Source organism: Sinocyclocheilus grahami, unplaced genomic scaffold (assembly GCF_001515645.1).
Source record: "Sinocyclocheilus grahami isolate Dianchi unplaced genomic scaffold, SAMN03320097.WGS_v1.1 scaffold460.1, whole genome shotgun sequence".
Taxonomy (NCBI): Eukaryota; Metazoa; Chordata; class Actinopteri; order Cypriniformes; family Cyprinidae; genus Sinocyclocheilus; species Sinocyclocheilus grahami.
Genome location: NW_015505639.1, coordinates 105,805 through 114,957, shown reverse-complemented (window position 1 = coordinate 114,957; position 9,153 = coordinate 105,805). Strand labels below are relative to the sequence as shown.

Genomic DNA, 9,153 nt, shown 5'->3' with positions numbered 1-9,153 from the left:
TGCATTAAATGCATGTCCACCAAAGGTAAGTAGCTATTGCATTTTGCATTGCAACTTTTTTGCATGAAGAAGCTATTTTCTTTTTTGATTAGGCATTAAAAACATGGCAACACTTTACAATAAGGTTCCATTTGTTAACATTAGTTAACATGAACTAACAATAAAAAACTTTTTATTGATCTTTTTTTTAATAATTTGTAAGTTTCAACGTGTATTAAAATAAAAATGGTGCACAAATCTATTGCTTTGCATTGCTAGTTAATGCATTAACTAATGTTATCTAATGGGATTGTAAAGTGTCACCAACTATTACACCAAATATTCAATAAAAATGATTGCGGTAGAAATAAATACAAAATACGCATACTTCATACGTGGATCGAAAAGTACATCAGAAAAAGCTTGTTTAACTCGGATTAAAATATTTATTTTCCCAATAGTGAACATAAATATATCTTTATATACTTCTCCAAAATATGTGTTTTACTTTATTATAAATAAAGTTTAGTATTGGGAAAAATAAAGTGTCTGGGCATCAGCGGCATCCGCAGCCCTCTACGACCATGTCCTGGTAGTTTTTTAAGATCACCCGCTCGTATTCGTCCAGATAGAGCAGCGAAACCGCGCTCAGGTCCGTGGGAACGCAGCAGGCCCGGGGAATGTTGCTGTTCACCGAGTTCACCAGTGTCTGTACAATAGCGTGGTTGGTGGAGTTCAGGTGGTCCGCCAGTGGAAACGGACACTCGCCCTGGCAGTAAAAGGCATGGTAGCCCGGTGGGGCGACTATCCAGTCATTCCACCCCACATCGCTGAAGTCCACATAGAGGGAATGTCTCCTGCAGTTAGCTTTGTGCTTCTTCCGCTGTTTGTTTGTCCGCACTTGCCTCTTCTCGCGAGAGTGCAGCATGTTTCCCTTCCCGTTGTGGCTATAGGTCACCAACAGCGGCCTCATTTGGGGCCACGTGTCCTCTCTGTCATGCAGGGACCTGCTGATGCGGACGTGTCTTTTGGAGTCCTGTTCTACACGGTCCGGGTGAACTATTTCCACCACGAAGCCATGGTTGGGATGCCCATCCGCAGTCCACCTCATGACGGCGGGGCTCACGTCGAAACTCTCCCACTTGCTCAAGCTGTGTTGAACCAGCCTGGTGTCCAGGAGTCTCGTGATGGGTTCTTGAAAGGAACCGGACGGTTTGATGATCTCGAGAATGTTAATGCGGTGAAATCCCTCGCTGCCGTTGCTCACGACCTGCTCTCGGAAAATCCGCAGCTCCGCTGACGTCACCAACTCCTCGCCCGGGATGGAGGTCAGGTTGAAGAGGAAACGCTGAGTCGACTTTCCGCTCGAACTGGACAGGTCCTCCATGGATTCTGGAGGAAAACCAATCTTAACGTTTATGGGAAGTTTTGACTGTTTGAATCAATGCCAGTTCCTTGTACTCTGTCAAACTTCTTGTTTACACTCATTGACAGGATGTGACCTTTACTGACCTCTTACTGGACACACTGGTTTAAAACACTTAAAAAGTGATTACTTATCACGGTTAACACAACATGATTACTTAAGAGGTGGTAAACTAACACAAAGGGCATTTCTAGTTCATTGCATGTCATTCATTTATCATTTACATAAAACTTTTTTTTTAATTACTTGCAACTCAACAATGGAAACATCTCTCTTGAATTATATGCACAGTAGTTGTAGTAGTAGTAATACTAAAATCAATTGCTGTAACATTAAAATTAATAATTAAAATAAAAAAATATATTTTATTTACTCAGTACGAATGCATACAGTAGGTATAGTGAGATGAGAGAAAAAAGTATAGACAAAAACTACAATGAAGAAAAAAAATGCACCTGTAGCTGCACCATAAGTAGCGAGCTAAATATATATATATATTTAGTAACTTACATATATAAACATTGCCATTTGGGAAACTTTTGGGACTACAGACTACAGAAAATGAGCTCTGAACATCAGACTTTGTATAAATAAACTGGCATTTCCTCATCAAACAGTCTGTAGATAATCGCAATTCCTGTCAGGCACGCAGGATACAGCAGATAAGAAAGGAAAGCTGGAATTTCGAGAAAGCGGAGAGCGAGAATTCTTGAAGTAAACACTTGCTTACCATCATGGTGGAAGCTCCTGATCGTATTCGCGCGGCTGGCAGATCTTTCCGAGCCTTTCCCTAAGGAGCCCTTGGGTCTGTTGCTGTTGTTCTGCTCCGCGTTCACCGAGTGCATCGAGTACAAGTCCATCATGTATTGCGGAACCACCGCAGACCTGCTGGGACTCGGTCTGTGTTTGAGTCCAAACATGCTCAGAAGTCGAAGTTCAAACGCGTGTAAGACGTCCTGAGACAGAGAGGACCGGCCGATCTGGGGAACGAGTCCACTGGAGCCTCCAAAGCACACCTGAGTGACCATCAGAACCATCAGAGCGCAGCCGGAGGAGACCATGATCGCGCTAAACCTGCCAGATCAGTGACTAACGAGATCAGATGGGCTCAAGCCAGGCGATGTGACCATATTCCGTGTTTGATCGAGCCATTGTGAGAGTTTGGAGGATCCTTCGTGCATCAGAGCCACCTTTAGAGCCGCTTTACGGAGGAACGCAGACCTGCGCTAGATCCATCTGGATAGGAGAAGCTCCATGAGCCAAAGCCTGTCATAATAGTAGATTTGCGCTCTTAAAATAACACAACGCGTGAAAGTCGTACTACTAAACGGAAAAACTCGCGGACACTCGACCTTAAACGCGAGTAAAGAGACTAAATCGAGTGCATTCGCGATCTTCCCCGTAGGTGTACAAGTGCTTCAGATAAAGTCCAGTTTGAACTCCAAAGCGCAGCTGGTCTTCTGTTCATGGCACACGAGATGATCAACGCAGTCTGGTGGGGTCTTCACTTAAATCTGCTCCTCTTTTAGAATTCCCCGTTTCACTCAGCTCCATGTTACAGATCACTAAAGAAAAGCTGATTATCTGCAGAAAACAGTGGGAGACTTCCACAGGAACGCCCGCCTCTTCTTACACATATTCTACCGTCACCGCTGTGCAAAGACAAGCCGTAGGTGTTGAAACGGAGGGAAGTACGCGTATACAAGTCCACTTCATTGACAAAACAAAAGTTTCTTCCTTTGCAAGTCGCGGCGAGGGTTTGGGTACGTGTGTGTCCTTTACGCGCAGTGCGCAAGTGTGCAACAGCGTCGCTTTCTCTCTCTCCTCGTGTGTCTTTATGTTCAACTCATTCTGTCATGACAGAATTCATCAGCTCTGGACGTGAAGGGGTTCATGTGGACAAACGCGCCTTTGGAGAGTTCAGAGTTCATCTAATTAAGTAACGGAGAAAATATGGGAAGTGTCTGCTATATACGATTGCTTTATTACATTTTAATAAAACATACTTGGTCATTGCATTTACTTCGGAATTGAATTCAATTAATCATTACTCTATCACTAAGAATATATTTAGATCCCAAATGTTTAGAAGTAACTTTAAATGAAAAAGGACGCTCACTACCTAGCGCTCATATTCAGAGCCAGTGCGCCAACTTGTGGCAACAACGGTTGATGTGAAGCAGGAGACCGGGGCTAGTTGTCACTTTTTGCTCCCGCCAATGTTTCGTAGGGTGGGGTAAAAGCTCATTTATGTGATGACAAACCTTAAAGTCTATAAAAACGTATATACATGCAACCATAAAATGGGGCAATATGTCACAAAGGGAACCTGCCATTAGAAGAGCCCATTCACTATTTTCCAGGATGGGACAAATATGAAAACGCAAAAATGGAAGTCAACAAATGTGTAAGTGTAAACTTGGTTTGCAAATAGATCATATAAGACTAAAACATGACAACTACACACATATATACACCTATAAATAAATATGTACACACACACACACACACACACGTCAACATTTGAAGTGGCTCAAAAAAAAAAAAGAGTTCAAAGTTGTCTTTGAATGCAAGAATGCATTTTTGGTTTTAGGACAGCTTTGAAAGGTTTTGATCCACCTCAAACGTTGACTACAGTAATTTCGTCACAAAGGGAACCTGCCATTAGAAGAGCCCATTCACTATTTTCCAGGATGGGACAAATATGAAAACGCAAAAATGGAAGTCAACAAATGTGTAAGTGTAAATTTGGTTTGCAAATAGATCATATAAGACTAAAACATGACAACTACACACATATATACACCTATAAATAAATATGTACACACACACACACGTCAACATTTGAAGTGGATCAAAAAAAAAAAAGTTCAAAGTTGTCTTTGAATGCAAGAATGCATTTTTGGTTTTAGGACAGCTTTGAAAGGTTTTGATCCACCTCAAACGTTGACTACAGTAATTTCATATCAAATTCGATATATTATATTACAAATATTTTATTTGTAAATGTATATAGAACTTTTTTTATCTACCTAAATCCCAGCTACAGGGTTTTTTTTTTAATTATTTATTTGCAGTTTTGTGTTCACTTATTTACACAAATATAAAATCCATTTTAGTTTGGAGGGCCAAATTCACCAAAATACTCTAATGTAAGACTAGCCGTATCATTTGTCCTTATATGAAATGCTGCAAACAGTTTCTAACCCAGGTCCAATATATCATTAAAACATTAACATTTCACTGCTCTAAAATATTAAAAACCATTGAAACATTGAGGCAAAAATCAATTTATTATAAAATGAAGTTTATTTTTTAACAAATTACAGGTCATTGTCCATCCACATTTTCCCACCATGTCCTCAATGTCCACAGTATCACTGAACAAGTATAAAGCACCATTTTAATATGTTTAAGATATGGACTTCAGCATTTCAAATGAATTGGAGTTCATCTGCATCCACACTCATCCACCACCATGTCTTCATAATGTCTCAGAACCACATTATCGTTATTGTCGTAATAGAGCATGGAGATGGGGGACAGTTTGATGGGAACGCAGCAGGGCTGAGGCGTCCCTTTAGGATCAAACGAATGGACCAGCGTCTGCAGGATGGCATGGTTGGTCCCATTCAAACTTTCACTCAGAGGGAAAGGACACTCTCCGTGGCAGTAATTGGCCAAATACCCCTGGGGCGCAATGATCCAGTCCTGCCAACCCACGTCTTTGAAGTCAATGTAAAGCCTTCTGGGTTTGCACACGTTACTGGGCGTCACAGGTAAGTAATACGCAGCGCTTCGCTTTCTCCTGGACCTGCATTGAAGCGGATTCAACGACACCACCACCAGAGACGTGTACAACTCTGGCATTTGAGCAATCTGCACAGCTGAATGTGTGCTTTCCACATATGCATCCTCCTGAAGCATGTTGCTCAAGTGCTTGAGCTGCAACTCAACTTGCATCCCGTAGTTCTTACCTGGCTTTCTCCAGGTTTCAGCCAGATCGGTCAGATTGATGTGCACAGAAGCGTGCGCACCAGGCCCGAGCGACTGAGACAGGAGTAATTTACGGCTGGACTCGTGAGTTACTCCCTTCAGCGTGGTCCTCAAAACCCTGTACAGGTCCACGCTGAAAACATGCGGTCCCAGGTGAGCCAGATCCTGTTTGAACTTCATTTCCAGCTGCGCAAAGGAGAGTTGCTCAACATCCTCCAGCACCGACATGTTGAAAAACAGATGCTTTCTCACACAATTAAAGCAGTGGACGGCCGGAGCAGATATCAGACTACCTGTTTGGGGAAAAACAAGCTTTGTGTTATGGTGCAAGTGGGTTATTCCTGTTCTGCAGAACCTTTTGAACTCTGTAACATAAATGTTATCATTTACGGCAAGACACCATAGGTGAACAGGGTAGAATTAATAGATCTTACCATACTTTCCCGGTTGATTACATTAAGAATTTCAAAAGTTTTTAGGCTTTCCAATGAGGCGTCATCTAATTACACATGCACTAATTTGCATAAAATTCCAGAAATTTTTCAGAGGGGATTTTGGATTTTTCTTTAAATAAGAAAATACTGTCAGAAAAAAATCAGCTTTTAGGATTAAAATCAGACGTCTGATATGAACAAACCCTTCAGAATAGAGATAGGAATAAAACTGTAAATGTTGGTCAGTGTAAGTGTTGCAGAACTAAAGAAAACTGCCTTTAAAGATATGCATTGTAATTGAAATCTAAAGACACAAATAGGTCAAGTTCAGTAATAAAATTAGGTGAATGATATAGAAACAAATCCCTCTATAGAAACCCTCTGAATGTGCATGGAAATTAAAACTGTACATTTGTGTTTAAGTGCTGCTGAAGAGAAAAACTCCTCATTTTGAGAAAACGGCCTTTAAAAATATATTGTAATTGAAATCTACAGAGGCAAATAGATGATTAAGATAAACACCTAAATGTGCATTTTGCATGCTTTCTTCCCACTAGTCTGAAATGCGTTATGAAAAGCTAAATAGCCCAAAATCTCAAAACTGACCAGTGCAAAAAATATTTTTGCCTGTAGTGTCTTTCATTAAGGAGTTATTTCAATTAAAGGGTGCCTAATGTTTTTTATAACTCGATTTACAGAAAAATATACTGCCATCAAGTCAGTTGTCTGACCAACAGTAATGATGTCACTTCCTGCAGGATGACGTCATACAGAAACTGGCTTTTGTTTGTTAGGCATTTCACAAAATACTAACCCGAATAGAACTAATTACAATTATTCAACAAAAACATGTTTTTGAAACACTCATTCGATTAAGGAAAAATTAAATACAAATGGCATTACTAAAATTGTATTCAAATTTCCTAAAAACTACGAGGACATGATATACTGCATATTAAGATTGACCTAAATTCTCAAGGCCTCACCTTGATCCTGGATGAACCTGACAATATTTCCCCGGACTCCATACTCGGACACCACACATGGATCGGTGTCAGACGTCGAGGTCTGTGTGCTGCCCTTCTCAAACAGTTTCCACAGCAGAGACGGCACTGGAGCCTGATGTGAAGGTTTTGGGCGACTCGAGAGACCCATCGAACTTAAAAACAGCTTTTCTTGCACGTTGACGTTTTCTGTGTCTATAAAAGTAAGAGAAGACAGACTTGACATTAAAAACAAGAGATTGGGAATCACACAGAGCATCATTAATGTGAGCAGCACGGTCAAACAGACCTTCCGGCACGGACAGGGCCTTTTAAACAGCCGCTGATCAGCTTCAGATGATCAGCCAGACGAGTGAGGACTGACACCTGTGAGGTGATTGGTGGAGATAACGATCCACTGATGGACTGTGGGGGTCAAATCATTGATATGCAAATGAGTGGCAATGGGCCTTTGATGTTTATAGGGGCTCACTCAGACTGATATGCTGTCACAAAATGCTACATTTTGCCATAGATTTTTTTTTTTAATTCTTAATGATTTTAACATTTGTTTTTATTTATCTTAATTCAAAAACAAGAATAAAGCACAAATAAGCACCAAAACCTATGGTATAGGTATTTTTAAGGTGATCAGATTGTGTTGTATTTGACATTTAAACATAGCTACACATAACAATAAAAAAAAAAAAAACACTGAAACATTTTGTGTAGAAACAGTTTTCACTTAGACATTTCTAGTAAATTTCATGGAAATGGCAAGTAGCATTAAATGTGAAATGTTGAATTAGAAAATCTGAAATGGAATTTTCTTGTAAAACTGAGTCCTATAATTTATGTTTAATTTACAACTTTCAAAAAAAGATTTTTTTACAGTATAAAATGATTTAAAAAATTGAGAATGTTTTTTTTTGTGGATGTACCATGAAAAAACATGGTAGTACACTTTTAAAAATAAAGGTGCTACAAAAGGTTCTTCACAGCGATGCCATAGAAGAACCATTTTTGGTTCCACAAAGAAGCATTCAGTCAAAGGTTCTTTAAAGAAGCATCTCTTTCTTACCTTTTTATAATCTGAAGAACCTTCTTTCGCCACAAAGAAGCTTTTGTGAAACAGAAAGGTTCTTCAGATGTTAAAGGTTCTTTATGGAACCATTTAGACGAAAAGGTTCTTCTATGGCATCGTGAAGCACCTTTATTTTTAAGAGTGTACCTTGGAGTAACATGTAAATACTATGGTACATAAATGTGAGAATGTAATATTTTCATGGTATACATTAAAAAACTGCCCTTAATAGCAGAACAAATACATGTGATATTCATATGAAAAAGAAAAACATAAATAAGAGAAAGAAAGAGACTAAACATATTTTACTGCGTACTCATTAATGAGTTATTGTGCTTAAATGTAGGAATTCTAAGTTGAATTTAATAATCAACTCCTAAAATCCCCAACCTAAAAAAAGGACAAAAATGAGTCAATAGTTGTCATACACTAAGAGTATAGAGCTGTAAAATGAATGTGTAGCAACTCAGATCATTTGAGCTTGGAAGAATCTGATGTGAAGAAATGTTTGTGTTTTTATAGAGATCTCTGCTTTTGATTGCAGACCTTGGTATCAATTCTGAGCACAATATGAGACATCACTACTAAAATACTAGAGGAAATATTAAAGATCTCTGTCTTTTCCATGTAAGATTAAACAGACAAGTTCTTCTACTCTGATTAACCTCTGAATGTTTTGGTGGGGGTTTTGTGATGCTGGATTTATGATCATTTTCACACTGATCGGACGGCAGCACTGACTCTGTCGTGTGCCGAATCCTTCCTGGGCATCAGAGCGTCCATGCTCTTCATCAGACACATTCCTCCAGTCAAGTAAAGACTCTGACGAGACACAGTGGATTGATGCATCAGGCCGTTACTGATAACAGGTCCCTGGCTGACCTCTGGGGCGGCATTCCATCTGCTGAACTCCACTGAGTGACAAATGGAGAGAAGAAGCTGTAAACAGACCCTGGAGAACAGAGTTTTGGAGTCAACAGTATCCAAATAAATAAATAAAATAAAATAATAAATAAATTAGTAAATAATAAGTAAAAAAGCAATAACAACAACAACAATAATAATACAAAAATAGAAAAAATTTAAGTAAAATATAAATAAATTGTATAAATGTATATGGGAATAAAACGACATGTTCTGTAAGCTGACAATATATAAATGTATTTTACACATTAAATGTTTTCTATGATATTATAAAGACTACTACTACTACTAATAAATACTATTATTAATATATAAAAATATATAAAT

General features: G+C 39.0%; 2 protein-coding genes across 2 annotated transcripts; both read right to left on the bottom strand.

The window, feature by feature from the left end:
- Positions 1-467: 467 nt before the first annotated feature.
- LOC107552890 (bone morphogenetic protein 2-like) lies at positions 468-3,347 on the bottom strand. The gene is made up of 2 exons (XM_016234926.1): positions 2,136-3,347; positions 468-1,371 (listed from the first exon to the last, which is right to left on the bottom strand). Exons 1-2 carry the CDS (start codon positions 2,464-2,466, stop codon positions 536-538), a joined length of 1,167 nt encoding a protein of 388 aa, XP_016090412.1. The 5' UTR covers positions 2,467-3,347; the 3' UTR covers positions 468-535.
- A 1,363-nt stretch (positions 3,348-4,710) lies between these two features.
- Positions 4,711-7,124, bottom strand: LOC107552892 (protein DVR-1-like). The gene is made up of 2 exons (XM_016234929.1): positions 6,822-7,124; positions 4,711-5,694 (listed from the first exon to the last, which is right to left on the bottom strand). The coding sequence occupies exons 1-2, from the start codon at positions 7,099-7,101 to the stop codon at positions 4,856-4,858; spliced, it is 1,119 nt and encodes a 372-aa protein (XP_016090415.1). The 5' UTR covers positions 7,102-7,124; the 3' UTR covers positions 4,711-4,855.
- Between the last annotated feature and the right edge of the window lie 2,029 nt (positions 7,125-9,153).

Coding starts and splice junctions, on each gene's coding strand:
- LOC107552890 (XM_016234926.1), bottom strand. CDS start 2,466: ATGGTCTCCTCCGGCTGCGCTCTGATGGTTCTGATGGTCACTCAGGTG. Junction 1,372..2,135: donor CAGGAGCTTCCACCATGATG/GTAAGCAAGTGT, acceptor GTTTTCCTCCAG/AATCCATGGAGGACCTGTCC.
- LOC107552892 (XM_016234929.1), bottom strand. CDS start 7,101: ATGATGCTCTGTGTGATTCCCAATCTCTTGTTTTTAATGTCAAGTCTG. Junction 5,695..6,821: donor CAGGTTCATCCAGGATCAAG/GTGAGGCCTTGA, acceptor TTCCCCAAACAG/GTAGTCTGATATCTGCTCCG.